The sequence below is a fragment of the Asparagus officinalis genome, chromosome 8 (genome assembly GCF_001876935.1).
Source record: "Asparagus officinalis chromosome 8, Aspof.V1, whole genome shotgun sequence".
Taxonomy (NCBI): domain Eukaryota; kingdom Viridiplantae; phylum Streptophyta; class Magnoliopsida; order Asparagales; family Asparagaceae; genus Asparagus; species Asparagus officinalis.
The window spans coordinates 89,472,860-89,492,358 of NC_033801.1; the positions used below are offsets into that span (position 1 = coordinate 89,472,860).

At 37.5% G+C, this 19,499-nt stretch overlaps 3 protein-coding genes across 3 annotated transcripts; all 3 read right to left on the minus strand.

Annotated features, from left to right (window-relative positions):
- On the minus strand, positions 4,475 to 5,049 carry LOC109821501. The gene is made up of 2 exons (XM_020387686.1): positions 4,660 to 5,049; positions 4,475 to 4,582 (listed from the first exon to the last, which is right to left on the minus strand). Exons 1-2 carry the CDS (start codon positions 5,047 to 5,049, stop codon positions 4,475 to 4,477), a joined length of 498 nt encoding a protein of 165 aa, XP_020243275.1.
- LOC109821502 lies at positions 5,118 to 6,315 on the minus strand. Its single transcript, XM_020387687.1, has 5 exons — positions 6,276 to 6,315; positions 5,938 to 6,189; positions 5,616 to 5,836; positions 5,324 to 5,530; positions 5,118 to 5,231 (listed from the first exon to the last, which is right to left on the minus strand). Exons 1-5 carry the CDS (start codon positions 6,313 to 6,315, stop codon positions 5,118 to 5,120), a joined length of 834 nt encoding a protein of 277 aa, XP_020243276.1.
- LOC109821986 (BAG family molecular chaperone regulator 1-like) lies at positions 18,155 to 18,888 on the minus strand. Its single transcript, XM_020388140.1, has 2 exons — positions 18,535 to 18,888; positions 18,155 to 18,454 (listed from the first exon to the last, which is right to left on the minus strand). The coding sequence occupies exons 1-2, from the start codon at positions 18,656 to 18,658 to the stop codon at positions 18,225 to 18,227; spliced, it is 354 nt and encodes a 117-aa protein (XP_020243729.1). The 5' UTR covers positions 18,659 to 18,888; the 3' UTR covers positions 18,155 to 18,224.

Below are 19,499 nucleotides of genomic sequence, written 5' to 3' on the forward strand. Positions count from 1 at the left end.
TCAAAATAGTAGACTAACTAATGTTGAGTTAAGTTACAGAGTCTGGATGGACTCAGTGTAGTCGACTACTAAGCAAAGTAGTCGACTACTAAGGCTGTCTTCCTGAATATTATGTTGTTTTAATTCGAGATACGATCATGAGGTTTGAGTCGCTTGATAGTACATGTATAGACATGAATATACATGAATAGTATCGTAGTATACACATGAGTATCTCAAAAGGGGATTTGACAAGTGTTGAGTGATTACACTTGAGTCGGAATAGTATACACATGTCAGATATCGTTAATGAGCCCAGCTCAGTACTTTATAAGGTAGTGCATCGATATGCCATATTTATACAGTTCGTACATGGGATGGATATCGTTGATGAGCTCAGTTCAGTATTACGTGGGGTAGTGCGTCGGTATTCTATTTGTACAGGCCATTGAGTCGAGTTTGGATGTTTTGTCTAGGAGTTCGTCCGCACGAGGGTGCGATGAGGCTTGTGAGCCATCTTTTAGGATACCTATAAGGTAGGTCGTCCCGCACTCATGTTACGTACTGAGATTACGATGAGACTAATGAGCCGTGTACATTGTTTTAGGATACCTACAGGGTAGTTTGTCGTGCATAATAATGCAATGAGATCAGGATCTTGCAAAGAGTTGCAAATGAGACAATTACTAGATAGCTTGAGTTTTGGTGGATGCCAAAAGTGTTTATGTCACACTGTTGAATATATATATGACCGAGATACCTTACTCTTGTGAGTACATGAGACTTATATGCTGATGTTCATTATGGTATTTTATTTTCAAGTGATGTTTCTTCCATACTTCGGGTCAATATTTAGATATCTACAGTTTGAGACATATTGTATATACATGAGGGTTTTCTTGTTTGGACTTTTTCGCTCGACGTACTACGTCTCGTGTTGTAGATTTTTAAGTATTAATACTATTAGATATGGAGACAATGATCTAGGTAGACTATACTTAATAGATAGAGCCTCCACTACATGTAGCAGCCCTTCCCCTAGGGGCAGATGGATGTGATCTTGCTTTAGCGCTCTGACGCTCTTATTATTATTATTATTGTTTTAAATTACTTTTCAGGCAGCTCAGAGTTTCGGAGAGCCGCAGGATGGCGGAGTTCTGGCATAGTCGCCGTCACATGATTTTACTATTAGAGGGTCCACTGTAGTTTTATATTTCCATTCAGACATTAGAGTTTCGTTTACATATTGTAAAGGCAGTGTGCCTTAATTTTGTTTCTAGTTGACTCATGATTGAGTTCGTTCGTATTTATTTCAGAGATATTACGGATTGTTCAGTTGAGACATGATTTCATATACGAGATGTCTTTCTATATCATATCTATTGTATTTATTTCCTTTACTCTGCCTGTTTTGTACCTACACTTCTTTTTGATTCCACTAGAGGATATTACTGTGATTGGTGAAATGTGTTATTGCACAGTGTAGGTGCACGACAGGTTTGACATTCTTGATTTTACTTTGGATTCCAGCCTTGTGTGAACCTAGGGTCGTCACACCTTGGATGTATCTTACGGCTAAAATACCACAATTCTCTAGGTTTAAAACATGACACAAGATAAAACTAGGTTGTTGCAAATTTTATGCATGCTTTCCAATTTAATTAATAGTGTGAGGGATTAAATCTATTGGTTCTGATTAAAACACATGCAAAATTATAGGAAAACGTCACTTGAATTTTCCATAGAGAATTAGATGAATTTCAAGGGTTTACATCAGAATCAAAGTGATAAAGCTGAAAGGATTAAGAAAACAATGAAATAGAAAATGAGAATAACTTACATGAACCAATGATCGCTTTCTCCTACTGTATCTCCTCTTCCTCTGGTCATCCTCTATCATAGAACTTTTGCTCCAGAATAGGTATCAACAAAAGAAATAACACCCTAAGTTTAAAGGGGTATTTATAGCCTATGGACCTATTTGTAAATACTGATCCTTATGCAAACAACCCTTAGTGTTATATATGTAAATCTCATTAATATTCAGTTCACACATGTGTTTAACACAAGAAATATGATATAATAAAGTTTTATTTTATGAGATTTAACATATCTAGCATATAAAAATTAATATTATGCAAATTATTTTCTTTAATAAATAATAGTTTTTGAAAAAATCAGGGCCTTACATAACCCCTTCATTCCCCTCCAAATTTTAAAATTGTAAAAAACACATCTCTTCTCTCCTTCTTCCACCATCTTCTTCATGCTCTTCTCCTCTAGATCTCTAAGCTTGCGTCGTCTCTTCTTATATTTCTTCCTCCTTTCCTATATATATCCTCATTCTTATTGTTTCTTTTCCACCATTTTCTCAGTCTCCTCTTAATCATCAATCTTCCCTCCTACTCCCTCTCCATCCTTGCTAGGCCCACTCCCTCTTCACCTTCTAATCATAAAAAGAAAAAAAAAATCCAACCTCGTTTTCTTCCTCTTCATGACTCAACGTTAAATATTTTACTAAAAACTCAACTTCCTTCACCTCTTCCTCTCTTTCACTCCCTCTTCCCCCTTGCTTCAGTCACTTCCTCTTCACCTTCCAATCATCAAAAACCCTCACTTTCTTCTTCTTTTCATCTCTAAAATCCAACATCAAACACTCTACCTGAAAAATTAGGAGCAAGTGGAGGAGAGGGGAGAAAGGGGACATGGAAGTGAGAGAAGTTAAAGAAGTTAAAAAGAGGTAAGGTTGGAGAAAGAGGAAAAGGGGATGGGGCAAATGCGAAATATGGGAGATTTGAGGGGTCTGTATACAAAAATTACTTAATATTTCAGTTAAAAATGGTTTCCAACTATAGGTAAGGCCTATGTTTCGCTTATTTGTCACTTTTTAAATTGAAGTCTCACCGGTCTCACTTGTTAGGCCAAAGTGAGAAATGAGTGTCACTTTTTAGAACAATCCAGTATTTTAACTCTTTCATAATTGATAAACTAATCATGTTGAAGGCATCAAGAGCTTGGACCTAGAACTAGATGCTAATAGAAGAAGAAGAAGAGGGAGAAAAGCAGGGAAGAAGGTTTTAACCAAAATAATAATAAATCTGAGAGGGTGACTCTGTTATGATTTAGGGTTATTTTTGTCATATTGTGAAATAATTTAGGAAGGTCATCTGGTAGAGCCCGAAATTTGAAGGGTTTAATCGAGTTAAAATAGTTCATCTTGGTGATTTCCAACACTTGCAAAGTTAGGGGCTTTTCTAGAAACTAACTTATTGTTCATAGTAACATTTTGGTGATATTGTACAGTACGTGTTTAGTCTAAAATATAAATATTTCTTCCGAAATGTAAATTCAACTAACAAAATACAAATGTCTACTATGTATAACTTATGTTTAAATAAATTTCAAAACAAAACCTATTATTTATATATGAGCGTAGAAAACAGAGTATTGGCGACGGGGAAATCCGTCGCCAATGCAGTCAAATCCGTCACGAATGCACATTCGTGACGCCCACTTGCCCGTCACCAATAATCCCCTCGCCAATGCACATTGGCGACGGGGTCATCCGTCGCCAATGTACATTGGCGACGGAGAGGTATTGGTGACGGGAAACATTGGCGACGGGTTTACCACCGTCGTCAATACACATTGGCGACGGGGTGCTTTCCGTCGCCAATGTGTTTTGGCGACGACAAGACAAGATTATCGTCGTCAACACACATCGGCGACGGGGTGCTTTCTGTCGCCAATGTGTTTTGGCGACTACGAGTTTGCCGTCGCCAAAACACATTGGTGACGGCGTGTTGTCCGTCGCCAATGTTTATTGGCGACAAAATGCACCCCGTCGCTAATGTTTATTGGCGACGAAAATCTAGCCATCGCCAAAACACATTGGCGATGGAAAACACCCCGTCACTAATGTGTATTGACAACGGGGTTGAACTCATCGCCAATGATTATTGGTGACGGAAAGCACCCTGTCGCCAATGTTTATTGGCGACGGCGATAAATGTACGTTGGCGACTGATTTCCCCGTCGCCGATGTTCATTAGCGACAGACCTTTTCGTCGCTAATGAATGTAATTCGAGAAAAAAAATTGCTACTTTTTGAGCCCCATTTGGGAATATATACCTGTTGCTTCCAATATTCATAAAATATTCAACAATATTCACATTCATCGATTCACATCTAACAATATTCACATTCATCAATTCACATCCAATAGTATTCACATTCATCAATTCACATCCAACAGTATTCACATCCATCAATTCACATCCAACAATAATCACATTCATCATTCATCGATTCACACACACACACACTATATATGCTCAACACAATCAAAAAATCGACAAAAGTAACAAAAGTAACAAAAAATCGACAAAAGTAACAAAAAAGTATAACTTCACGTATATATATAATCCGGAGGTCATTATATGCTCAACACAATCCAAAAGTCGATAAAAGTAACAAAAAAGTCTAACTCAGTACTCATTCATCGTAGTCATCTTGGTCCCTATCGTCGTGATCCCTATCGTCGGCAGCAGCTGCATCAAAATGTCGTATCGTACTGCTGCTTCCTACAGTACCTCCTCTAGCCTGAAAAGAATGTAAATCAATATGAGAATATATTCCAAATATTCATAATAACTGCATATATAATATGACATACATACCTCTCCATCACTTATAGCTGCATGCTCATTAAATGCCATCCTCATGATATCCATGTATATAGGCTGCGGAAGCAAGTCCTTTAAGGGTTGAGAATCGATGAGTCGCTGAACGACATCCCAGGTCGTTTGTGCACCGCCTAACTCGTGTTTAATAGTGGGAAGAAAGCTTAAAACCAAAGAGGCTTCAACATTCTTCAACAAGTATTGACCAATCTTACCCACGACGTATGATGTGTCACATGGTCGCGTCGAGATCACTGATTGGCTGCTAGGCTTATTGGTGGTGGTGAATTTCTTAGCTACAACACTTGACAAAGGAACTCTTCCTTTCTTTCTTGGTTGTAAACCGTAAGCTCCGTCGACGACTTCCATCCACTCGTCTCTGGTCATGCGGTTAGGCTCTACAGGAGTAGTAAATGTATAAAACTAATCACATGATATCAGTTTTAATAATATGATCATACCGGGTTTTCACTCAAATACTTATGCTCGATCCGAGCATAAGGAGTAGATCCTAAGAAGTGATCGTATATCTTCATTTTGCGATTCACCGATGCTGTCTCACATATTTTCTACAAAATAAAGTACTTTATTAGTATGTGCGATGATTATATATAAATAAAAAATAATGTCATGATAATATCTTAAATTAAAAATAATCCACCTTCTTCTCACCCTCCCACTCGATAATGAGAGTCATCCAATTAAATGGATAAACTCTCTTATCAAGCTCATAGATCCTCTTCCAATCAGTAGATATTTTTGTAAAATATCTATTTTTTAGAGCACTCTTCCAACCCCGAATAAGCTTGGCCATTTTAGGGATAACATAATCCCAAGACTCTGGGTTGTCCTCAAGACAATAATGATCCTGCAAGTTACATGGCAAAAAAATTACACTATAAGAATAATCATTGTGAATTGTAAACAAAATAAGCAGTATAATAGATAATTACCATGAGCTTCACCCAAATCTCCTTTATGCCTTTAAATTCTTGCTCCTCAAAGTTATGAGCAATGTTAATTGAGCATGGATCTCTTATTAAACAACCTATCAGGTTATTAAATCTGACGGCCCAATCCCCAACAGGAATGTTGCCCTTCCACTCCAAAATGGCCCGGTACCCTTTCGGAGGTACTTTCGTCTTTTCCTCACTCCCATGTCTACCGGGTTTCTCTTAATCTTTTTTGCCTACAAATACAAAGAGAAATAAATTTCTTATAAACTTACATAAATAAATAAGTAAGCAATCTCTAAAGTTTATACGAAATTATTACCCCTTTCCCTCATTAGATCAGCCATAGCTTTATCTAGTCTTTGTTTTATGGCACGCTCCTTTCTTTTAATATAATCTCTCCTAATTTTGAAGTTCCTATCGCATTTTTTTTGTAATGCAATAGCTTTTTCAGGTAGAGGGATGTGATATACTGATGGAGTCCAAGGGCGGAGACATGCTCTCTCTGACTGAGAAGATCCAGACATCATCTCGTGCTCAATCTCGTCATCACCAAATCCATCACGAGCATTGTCTGCAAACATATATTAGGAATATTAAACATCATTACATTACAAATGTAAATTAAGAATATAATGAAAGAAATAATAAAAATAATACCTAGATCTGGCAATGCGTCTCGATGCTGCGGTGGATCCATTTGAGAAGTCCCCGCAATATCTAACAAAGAAATATATATTATATGAGCATATAAATTTAACAATTGACATAATACAAATAAATAAATTTATACCTTCAATGGGTGAGGATCCATGTAGAGATAATGGACTCGGAGATGGTCTTGATGATGATCCTAGATAAATAAAAAAATAGTAAATATCATGCATATTTATATCACTAATACTATTTACTTCAACAAAATTTGAATACTTATACCGGATGATGGACCTTCTTGATCCCGAGGAAAAGATAGCCTCCTAATTCTTTGGCTCATCTACAACTTAAATATTTAATAAATACATGCAAGATATAAAGTCGAATTTGCATAAGGATCTTTTTATTCAAACTCCTACATTACAAATATCAAATCGAATTTGCATAAGGATCTTAGTATTCAATCTCCTACATTACAGATATCAAGTCGAATTTGCGAGGTATACATATTAAAATTGACATTTTGGGGGTATGAGTAATTAATAAAAATTTCTCCTTCCGTCTCATTAGGGTCATCGGAACTGTCCGGATTTTCATCAAGAGCAAGCTGAACAAGAGTCCTCGGCTCCTTATACAATATGACCCAGACATTCTGCACCTTAGGATCTTTGACGTAAAAGCACTGAGTAGCCTGATTTGCGAACATAAACTTCATGTCGGGATATATCTCCTTATCTAAATTTACAAGATGAAAACCATATGCATCCCTAGTTCTGTCTGCACGACACCAACGGACCTTAAACATCACATAACTACGTACATTTTTGGTACCGTACGCATAGAATATCTCCACAATATCTTCTAATTGTCCGTAATAAACTACATCACCAAGTACCGGATTTTGATCAGTTGAGCTTGAATAACATTCTTGAGAGAATACAGCCATGACCCCACTATTTTGGGTAACTCTCTCCCCCTCAAGCCCGACCCGTTGGAATAAACATCCATTTACACGGTATCCGCTGCATTGTTTAACTGTATAGTGCTGTCCATGTGAGAGAATACTTATCTCTTCTGGCACTGGCAAACCTGCAAATCTTTGTCTTTCTACCTAATGTTGCATATAAACACAAATTAGCGTTAAATAGTTAGCCTTATTTATTCCCAAAATTAATTAAAAATAAAATCCACTTAACTTACTTCAGCTATGACCCACTCGGCAAAATGTTTTTCATGAATTTTTGCAATTTGATTTCGTGCTGACGCGCCAGTTATTTCTAAATGCAACTCCTCCACATGTCGTCTATTGATACAAAAATTAGAGTTCAACTATTGAAATAATTCAAAAAAATCATATTTAATAAAGTTAATTTCTTACTTGCGGTAATCTTCAAAAATTTCTAGGTTCTGCAATAAGAAGGCATGAGCCTGATTCAAGTCTATTCTGGAATAGTCTTTGTTCATCTTGGTACTTCCATGAAAGGTGCCATCTCTATTACTATTTAGAGAATTATTTGTTGTATGTACACCTTGTATACACCGAGAGGTAAACATCATACATTCATTTGCCACGTAATGATCAGCAATCGAACCTTCAGGATGAGCCCGATTTCGCATTATGCGTTTCAAGAAACCCAAATATCTAAAAATAACATTAATATGAGTTGTTAATTTAAAGCAATGACATGTTATGTAAATAGACTTAATTGAATTTTAACTAACCTCTCTATGGGATACATCCAACGATAGTTAACTGGTCCTCCGAGTAATGCCTCATCTACAAGATGATGTGTGAGATGGACCATGATCGTAAAAAATGATGGAGGGAAGAATATCTCCATTTTGCAGAGGGTTTCATTCATTTCTGCTTTTAGTGCCTTAAATTCATCAATATTGATCACTTTGGAGCATAACTTTTTAAAAAATCCACAGAATTCAATTATAACTTTTGTTACTTCTTCATCGGCCATGTTGTTACGAAGTGCTACCGGAAGCAATTGGTGAAGAAGAATATGATAATCATGTGTCTTAAGTCCTAAAAGTTTTCGCTCTTTCACCTGTATATTATTTGAAATATTAGAGCAATAATCATCTGGTGACTTCACCGACTTAAGAACCTCACAGAATCTCTGCATCTCAGCTTTTGACATTGTAATACGAGCTGAAGGCAAATCAAATTTTCCATTGGCTACTTCTTGTGCTTGCAGATCATGTCGGATGTTCAATGCATTCAAATCTTGCCGAGCCCTTAAATCGTCCTTTGATTTCTTACCATCTTGAAGGAGTGTGGATAATAAGTTATCACATATATTCTTTTCAATATGCATTACATCTAAATTATGTCGGAGTTTGAGTTTATGCCAGTAAGGCAACTGAAAGAATATACTAAATTTTGTCCATCCTGTCGGCAAATCCTGAGCATGTGTGACATCTAAACCCCGCACTTGCCTCTTTCGTTTGGGTGCCCTCTTCATGATGGAAGTGTGTCTCGGAGCGAGAATTTCATCTTTTGTAAATCGGCTCTTTCCAAAATTGAATTTAGGATATCCCTCAAACAAGTTTACAATCTCATCTCCAGACATTTCACGAAGCTCCCCTCTTTTCTCTTCTTGGCCATCAAACTTATTTGCCCATTTTTTACCCCTAAATTTATGCCCTTTTCATAACCATCTTCTGTTAAACCAATAACACATTTTTTGTCGCCAATAAGTATTGACGACGGATCTAATTCATCATCAATACGTATTGGCGACGGAACATTAGCGACGGATAAAATCCGTCGCCAATAAGTATTAGCGTCAGATTTGAATCCGTCGCCAATAAGTATTGGCGATGGATTCGATTCATCGCCAATACTTATTGGCGACGGAACATTTCAATAGTAACACTCAAATCTTCAATATTTCCAAATCGGTCCCTCAAATCTTCAATATTTCAAAATTACTCACTCAAGTCGTGGAAATTTTTATTACATCCCTCAAATCATCACAATATATACTATTAGGTCCCCTGGTCAACGCTAGTTAGATTTATAAAAGGCAAGAATTTCTCGGATACAAGATAACTTACTTCTCATTTAGGCAGCACTTTAAAAATGGAGAATTTTTTTTAAAAAAGGCACTTTTACAAATTACTCACTCAAATCATGAAAATTTCTATTACATCCCTCAAATCATCACAATATTTACAATTAGTTAAAACCGGTTAAATTTAAAGAAATATTCCTTTAAATCTAACTATTATTATCAGTTTCTCTTAACTTTTAAACGTGGAAACCCATATTCATTAAAAAAAAATTCTCTAACATATATCATATTCGCTCGAACTCAATTTCGACGGCTCTTTCTCCTCTTAACCTTATAAAAACTCCAAGAGAACTCTATCCAAACTATTTTCATCTGGTTTTTAGTGATTAAATCTAATTTAGCTCTTCTCAAATTCATTAATGATGTTTACAGGCTCAAGTTCATATGTAAACGAAGCCAATAGTAGTAGAGGTCATCTAATCTACTAGCATAAAGAATAAAAATAAATAAATTTTAAAATTAACATATATAATTCCTAATTAGTTAAAAAGGGCTATGATAAGTTCTGGTATATCAATAGCAATATCAATATGGTTACATGTTTGTACCACGTATAACTGAAAATGATATTCTCATTGGTATCTCACCATTTTCTCATCATTTTTACTTTAAATAAATTTTGATATTAACTATCTAAATAATATGAAATACCTTTAGTTGTGGATTCACTGAGATTAGCCAATAGTAGTAGCACACCTAACTAATTGTATGCATTCTTTACAATCAAGATTGTAGAGAATCCGAGATGTCAAGTTAAGAAAGCTTTCATAGCATTAAAAATAGTTCACAGGGTTATGACAGAAACGGCCCAAGTGAAGGAGTAGTTTGTGAAATTTAGCCCTTATTTATTCATATCGGAAACTTGCATCAAACATCCATTCATTTATTAACGAGAAAACTACTAGATTCGTTCTCCAAGCAAATTCAAATTCAGGAAGCATACATCACTTCTCTCTGAAGAAGAGACATGCCTCCAGTGACAAAGTTGTGACTACAGCCTCCTCGACGGCGACGCTAGAGGGGAGCAGGGGGCCCTTGAGAAGGCCACCAAACAACTGTCCTGGATCATAGTAGACTTCCACGTCCTCAGCTCTCAAGCTATCATCTACCTACGTGGAACAAAATAGTATTGGACTACATTTAAAATATTATAGATTTGAGGGACTAATATTAAAATAATTCTTAATTTTTTATTGGGCTACTCATTAACAATGAGATAATCAACCACTAATGTTAATTTTTTATGATGGACACATTAGCATTGATGACGGATCACCAATAAGTATTGGCGACGGATTCGAATACGTCGCCAATAAGTATTAGCGACGTATTCGAATCCGTCACCAATAAGTATTGGCGACGGAACATTGGCGACGGATTAGATCCGTCGCCAACACGTATTGGCGACGGATTAGATCCGTCGCCAATAAGTAATGGTGACGGATCTAATCCGTCACCAATAAATATTGGCGACGGAACATAGGCGACGGATGCGACGGATCGAATCCGTCTCTAATAAGTATTGGCGACGGATTTGAATCCGTCGCCAATATGTATTGGCGACGGATCTAATCCGTCGCCATTACTTATTGGCGACGGAGTATTGGCGACGGGCCGAATTCGTCGCCAATAAGTATTGGCGACGGATCTAATTCGTCACCAATACGTATTGGCGATGGAACATTGGCGACGGATCGAATCCGTCGCCAATAAGTATTAGCGTCGGATTTGAATCCGTCGCCAATAAGTATTGGCGATGGATTCGATTCATCGCCAATACTTATTGGCGACGGAACATTGGCGACGGATCTAATCCGTCGCCAATAGTTATTGGCGACGGATGTTATCCGTCTCCAATACTTATTGGCGACGGAATTGATCTGTCGCTAATGTTTTTTCGTCGCCAATACTTATTGGCGACGGAAAAACATTAGCGACGGATCAAATCCGTCGCCAATACAAACAATGGCGACGGGACTCTCCCCGTCGCCAATGTTCCGTCGCCAATGTTTGTATTGGCGACAGATATCAAATCCGTCGCCAATACTCAGTTTTCTACTAGTGAGTAGATCTTGATGAAGTAAGTGTTATGAGGTAGGCTACTTACGTTCATCTTGACAGACTGAAATGATAAAATTATATTGACTCATGTTATGTGAAACATAATAGTGAAATATTTTCAGAAATCTAATATCTGAAGATCAAATCTATATTACTGACCAAAGAGGATTGCTATGTCAAATCTTTCAATTATCTTTTTGCCCTTTTATTTTTAATAATTCTCAATCATGTCCATTATCTATAATTAATCCTACACTAATTAACTATGCACCTCTTTATTTTACCAAAGTCTATTATTAATAATTGGTAATAATAAAATAGCATACAATTACATAATGTTAAGAGTCATACCATTATTTAATAAGTAGCATAGTAATATTGTACAAATATTTAACAGTGTAAATAGTACAATATAGTATTACTTAAAGTGAGAATTACATTATTATTTAATAATTATACTATCGACCCTAATTTTAAAATTTTCATGTGTATCTTTTTATTTCCCTCGTGTGCGTTGATGTTGGTTGGTGGAACTTTACGAAAACAATGAACCATGATAAACTTATTGACCTATCGTACACAACTTTTAACACTCCAATAATTACTATCACGACTTTAAAGTAATAACCATAAAACGCAATTGCCATGAATACATGTTTTAAATAATGAAAACACTGCTCATTTCTCACAAAGAACATTAAAAAAGATTTGTTTTCATATGCGATTTAAATTTTATGGAGAGAAAATTGGATGTGACTAAATAGAGCAAAATAACCTAACTAAGTTAAGATAAAAGCTCTCAGCTCCATTGAAGTGCAAAGAATTTCGCATTCAAAAGTAACCCCAAGCAATAAACATAAGAAATATGCAAGCATGTGAAATTCGTGAATTTCGAGTGTCCTTGGATTATGAAAGTGAACAAGTGGGACAATTCTAATTTTATTTATCTTCTCTAGTTATTGTATTCAATCTAGCATGTATTATCTCACAAATTTGAATAACATATCGAATTTAAAATCGTCTCTGTTGCATTTAATTATACTTCTTAAGTACGGCTGAGCATAGTTCGATTCAAACCGAAAAACCGACCGAACCGAACCGAAATTAACAGTTCAGTTCGGTTTTACTTGTAGGATGGTTCGGGTCGGGTTAAAAACTTTTTAACCTGANCCGGCTCCGCTCGGCACTCCGCCGTCAGTCCCTCTTCCTCAGTCCCTCTCTCTCACTCTCTGTCCGCCTCTCTCACTTCCTTTTTCTCACTTCATCAGTCCTTTCTCTCACTCTCTCTCACTCCTCAGCTACCAGCCGCTCGGCACTCCGCCGAGCTTCACGTATGGCTGATGCTTTTGATGATGACGTTGTGGCTTTGGCTGTGGAGAAGGGCAACAACTTTTTCTTGGGTGGTGATGATTTCATGATGGATGATTTGCTGGACCTCAGTGAACTTGAAACTGAAGAAGAAGAAGAAGAAGAAGAAGAAGATGATGATGATGATGATGACGATGATGAGTGCCACAAGGAAACCCAACAAGGAGGACTAGGTCAAGGAGGAGGAGAAGAAGAAAGAGGAAAAGAGATTGTTGGAGTTGAAGTTGGGGAAGATAACAAGAAGACTGATGTCTCATTTGAGCATGAAGCCACCCCTTCTTGTTCTCCTGTTTCTAAACTCAGTCTTCCGGTAACCGTACTTACCGTTCCCTTTTTTTCTGTATTTCTTTTTTTCTCTGCTTCACTCTCTCTTCAACCAAAAATTATAAAATAAATAAATAAAAGAATCTTTTTCCCACCGTTTAATTAGTGTTGATGATTTTAAAGACAAATGAAAGTTTAACCATTGAGTGCTTTCCTTCCTCGGGAAAATGTTATTGATGAATGAGTTGTGTGGGGTTCTAAGTATTGTTTGTTGGACCCTAGAGGGGGGGGGGATTAGGGTCTTATATATGCTAATCTAATCCAATTTTATGCCAATTAAAACTTATTAATAAATTATTCTTGCAAGATAGATATACAATATGTTATGAGCAAGAATATGCAATATGAACAAAGGTAAATATCCTAGCAATGAGATATACTATGAGATATATGCAATGATATACAAACAACACATGGGTAAATAATCTAAACTAGATAGTGGGGAATATAAACAACAAGTAATATACAAAGGCGATATAAGATATAAACATAAAGATAAGTGCGCCAATGCAATCACAAACAAATGATATGATCACGGAGTTCGGTCCCCATGACCTACGTCTCCGCTCCTCACCTCGAGAAGATCTCTACTATCACAACCGTGTTTTCTATGCTCACCCGAATAACGTTTACACCTCACACTCGGTTTTCTTGTTCAGCGAAAACTTTACAATCTCACACTCTTGCAATCCCACTTTACACCCTCTCAAGTGTTGGTCTCTAGTCCGTGTTTCCCTTAAGTGTTAGGAATTATAACCTGTCTCTAGGTATTGTTACCTACCCCACTCCTCTTGGGACGACCCCGTCTCTCACCACACACTTCTCTCGATGTACAAGTGTATTACAAGGTGATTTACACAATTTGGCACGAATACAACTTTAGTTGTTCTCTACAATGTATGAGAACACAATATAAGCTCACACTCAATGATATAACTTCCCACAATACAATTACACAATGTGTGCAAATACAATAAGCTCAATGGTTGTGTGTGCAAGTAATGAGAAAATTAATTATAAACTCAATGTAAAACCCTAGCTTGATGAAAATGATGAACAATAAATAATTAATACAAAGCTAGTATTGAGTTTAGAAATTCTTCTCTGAAAAACAAGATAGAGGGATGAATTAAAATGGAGCTCAAACAATATAGATGATCTCCTCCACTTGTGAAAACTTCTTCACAAACCAAACAAACTTTAAACCAAACTTAAACACACTTTAAAAACTTGTTTAAACTTTTCTTGGATATTTTGGAACTAAGGATATGTGAGGGTATTTATAGGAACCCCAAAGCCAAGAGAAAACAAGGCAAAAAGACCAAAAACCCAAAAATAGTACAGTCTAAAAATATAGCCGTTACAGTGTTATGAGTCGACTCAGTACTGTTCATGAGTCGACTCATAAGTAGCCGTTACAGGCTAAAAACCAACTAATGGGTCGACTCTTAAAAATCATGAGTCGACTCATCATGCATGGGTCAACTCATGAAGTCATGGGTCGACTCAGCAGAAGCAAAATACACTATCCAGCACAGTTTATGAGTCGATTTATGACAGGCATGAGTCGACTCAACCTGATGGGTTGACTCATGATATTGTGAGTCGACTCATCAGAAACAATTGTAAACTTCAGCAGTTTGTGAGTCGACTCAATACTGTTCATGAGTCGACTTAAGACATGCATACGGCTTGTTTTAAATAGTACATGTTAACTTAAAACAGGATTTAAAAATATAAAATAAATTCAGAAAAATATAAAACTTTGGAAAATGATTGTAGACACGATAATAAACATGTTACAAAAGGAATTTTTAGAATTGCACTTCCTAATAGTAAAATCTTATCATTTTTCAAAACTAGTCCAAAACATGAAAATACAAAACACATGTTTTTGATATACTGCAGTTCGGAGCTGACTTCGCGCGCGTTTTCCGGCCAACTCCGACCTCCGTCCCCGTTGATTCCTTCGCCGATGCGTAACCCTTCGTGTTGTCTATCACATGCCGTCGATTCCGCGAAACCCGTCGTAACGCTGTGTAACCACCCCGACGACCCCCTCTACGGTCCACGATATACCCAAGGTAAGATCCCGATCCTCATTTAGTTTCGTTCCTATTCTTATATTTGACGTAGATTATTTATATGCAAGATCCTGCTCTCCTGTTTCGTAGTTTGATCATTTATATTTATTATGAATCATTTACGTAGTTTAATTGTGACGTATTTATCTGTGTGGGATTGTTTGATGAATAATATTAGATAAATCATGATAATATGATACATAGCATTTTCAGAATATTTATGATGAGTTAAAAGAATTTATTTTGGCAGCGGAATCACTTTTGGATAATTATATTTATTAAAAAGAAATTATCTTGAGAACGGAATCATTTTAGGAAATTTATAATAATTTAAAAGGAATTATCTTGGGAATGTTAAGTCTATAAACTAAAAACACTATACTTTTGAAAATACAATAGACTATGAAACATATGAGTATGTATATGAATATATATTTGTTTCATATCTATGAAATTAAACCAAACCAACTTATCCACGTAAAAACAAACATATATGAATATAAATATTTATTTATATGCTTGTAAAAGCTTTGTTTGTGGATAAACCAAATGCCAAAATGTGTGTGTGTGTGTGTTTATATATATAGGGATTTCTTCGGATGCGAAAAATTTTCGCACAGTAACGTGCGAAAACGAAGAGAGGCGTGATTCGTTGAGTTGGATGACAGCTGGATGCCCGTGATTCGTTCAGCCCTCTTCTTTTATTCTTTGTTTATTCCTTCTCCCCTCCGCTGTTATTCTTTGTTTATTCCTTCTCCCCTCCGCTATTCCCAATTTCCTCCTGCAAAAATGGCATATTTTCTCCCTTCTTTGAGACTCTTTACAGAGATCTAAGCTCCATCGCAATCTCCACATCTTCATCAGCTCAAAGAAGATGATGCGAGCTAGCAAGAAGTCCACATCTAAGATCCAATTTTGAAGGTTTTGTCCGCGGCAGCCGGCGGTGAGTGGGAGGTCCGGCCGTGCGGGATGCTGGTTCAGAAGCGGAGCCAAGAATCAGAATCCGCATCCAAACCGGCTTCTGACATTGTTCGGTTTATATGTTGTGCTCATCATCCTTCGAATGAGATTATTCATTCAGATGTTATATCAGGATGGGCGGTCATTGGTTGGCTTCTGACTTGTTGTAGGAAGAACTATTTCTGGCAAATGTGAAGCTTGCTTTGTTCTATGATTGGCTGTTCTTTGATGAGAAGGTGGATAATATTATGAATATATATAGAGCCTGCAATGCTCTTGATGGCTGGCCGTAGCAACCGCAGCAGCAACGCCACGACACCCGCCGTCGCCAGCAACCGCAGAAGTTACGCCGGCACCGGTTCCGACCGGGGAGGAGTCACGCCCCCCGCCGCCGCCGCCAAATTCGGCTACTTTGAAGGCTGTGGGCATCATGAGCTCCGTTGGAGCCCTCTTTGGGTCACTCATCTTCGCGTTTTGAGGTGTGCTTGAGATTTATTTGTTTTTTGCATGCGTGTGGGAGTTGTGGGAATAAGCGATGCATGATGGTCCGAGAGTCGATTGATTTTAATTCGTATACATATATATATGGTTTTTTCCTTTTTCTCTTTCTATATTTGATTTGTTTGGCCTTGTGAGTTATCGAGCTTGTAAACAAACAGCCAAATTTGGGCAATGAATAAAGGAACAGAGAGGGCTTTGTTTTGAAATGGACCTTACACATGAAATATTTTACCTGCAGATGTAAATTACCAGTCCTTATAAATCTTTCTCTAAACTCATTTAGATCTGTAGATAGCAACATAACATTCATGAAAATTGACAGGAGTAACATGGCAATTTATGTTTATAGATTGCATACCTGCTAGAGTAGAGCATAGCAATTTTTCAAGCAACTGAATACAAAAAATATAGTAGCATTTATGAGACCACACGGATTTAATATTTTTCAACATCCATTTTACTTGTCTTCTATCGTTTAAAAATCTTCAAAAAGCCAGTTCAAACGCACGCATACACAGAAGAGAAAAGAGACAGGTCAGAAAGCGTCACATATTATAGCCAAATATGTTAAGCTTTGAGATGCTTCTCTTGCTTATCAATGAAACTAAACATATAATACCATCGGCCCCCCGAAAAAAATGAATTCTAATTACATTAGTGTGCGGTCAACTCATAGAAGCTTGTAGTTCTTTATTTTTGCCGCTACTACAGTAAATGAGTAATCTTTACAAAAGATGACTTGCAGTTCTCGTGGACGCAAGTTGTTTTCACAAATCTGACCCATTTTTACAACTGTTTTTGGAAAAGTTTATAATCACAGTGAAACAAACGACTGCAATTCTAAGGGCAACTGATAGATTTCGACGCCTGTTCAGATTTCGCAGCTCGCCTCATTTCAAGACATCGTTTAGCCTGAGCTTTGAGATCCTCTAACACGACGAGCTTCGATTTATCTTTAACGCCGGCGGTGTCCAAATACGCTGTGGATTCTCTCTCCTTGTCTTTGTACAGTATCTTCTGATCTAACGGGTGTAGACCCGTTGGACCCGATAACAGCTTCTTCAGTTCCCCTGCTCCAAATCCAAAACCCGATCAGAGCCTAGAGCCTGAAAAAGATAATTAACCATAATTTCTGTTGCGCGCAGCGGAAATTTCGGCAGCACTTCAGCAGCACAACAAGAGAGTCAGATCGCAATAAGAATTCCCGTCTCACCAAGGAGACAAGAATTTGAAGCGGATATCTCAACCAAGTGAGATATCGGCTCTTCCTCTCATCAGTTCTAGGACTGACCTGTCGAGGGATCCTAAAAGCTATTACAAATCACACAAAAGCAGTACAACCAATTTTTACGTGGTTCGGCAAATTGCCTACGTCCACGGGGCAAGGAGGGGGGAGATCTACTAATAAAGGGAGAGAATACAACTAGGGTTTATAATTACTCTAAATGAGTAATCTTTACAAAAGATGACTTGCAGTTCTCGTGGACGCAACTTGTTTTCACAAATCTGACCCATTTTTACAACTGTTTTTGGAAAAGTTTATAATCACAGTGAAACAAACGACTGCAATTCTAAGGGCAACTGATAGATTTCGACGCCTGTTCAGATTTCGCAGCTCGCCTCATTTCAAGACATCGTTTAGCCTGAGCTTTGAGATCCTCTAACACGACGAGCTTCGATTTATCTTTAACGCCGGCGGTGTCCAAATACGCTGTGGATTCTCTCTCCTTGTCTTTGTACAGTATCTTCTGATCTAACGGGTGTAGACCCGTTGGACCCGATAACAGCTTCTTCAGTTCCCCTGCTCCAAATCCAAAACCCGATCAGAGCCTAGAGCCTGAAAAAGATAATTAACCATAATTTCTTGAACACAAAACTCACCAAAGGTGGCTTGAGAGTTGACACAGATCTCGTGATAAGCGGATCCGTACTTGACCAGCACCCGGATCGCCGGAGCCGGTTTGGATGCGGATTCTGATTCTTGGCTCCGCTTCTGAACCAGCATCCCGCACGGCCGGACCTCCCACTCGCCGCCGGCTGCCGCGGACGAAACCTTCAAAATTGGAGCTTAGATGTGGACTTCTTGCTAGCTCGCATCATCTTCTTTGAGCTGATGAAGATGTGGAGATTGCGATGGAGCTTAGATCTCTGTAAAGGGTCTCAAAGAAGGGAGAAAATATGCCATTTTTGCAGGAGGAAATTGGGAATAGCGGAGGGGAGAAGGAATAAACAAAGAATAACAGCGGAGGGGAGAAGGAATAAACAAAGAATAACAGCGGAGGGGAGAAGGAATAAACAAAGAATAAAAGAAGATGGCTGAACGAATCACGGGCATCCAGCTGTCATCCAACTCAACGAATCACGCCTCTCTTCGTTTTCGCACGTTACTGTGCGAAAATTTTTCGCATCCGAAGAAATCCCTATATATATATATATATATATAGAGAGAGAGAGAGAGAGAGAGAGAAACCAGTAAAATGTGTGTGTATATGATATTAAGCTTAAAGTACTTAACACACATAATATAAACTCCTAAACTAATTATACCCAAGCTTGTGATCTTCAATGAAGCTCTATCTTGGTACACTTGTGGATGAAGCTTTAACTTGGATCTTTAACTTGAATTGCAAGGCTTCAACCACTATTTCCGCCAACCTCCATTTGATATGATCGTTATGGCGTAATTCCATTCAACCTCCAACATGTTGTTTGTCTATAATAAATAGATAAACACAAACACTAGACAAACAACATTAGTAATAAATTGTTCGTTAAACATCATCAAAACAAAGAGGCCAACAATCTCCCCCTTTTTGATGATGACAAACAATTTACAAAAAGAATAT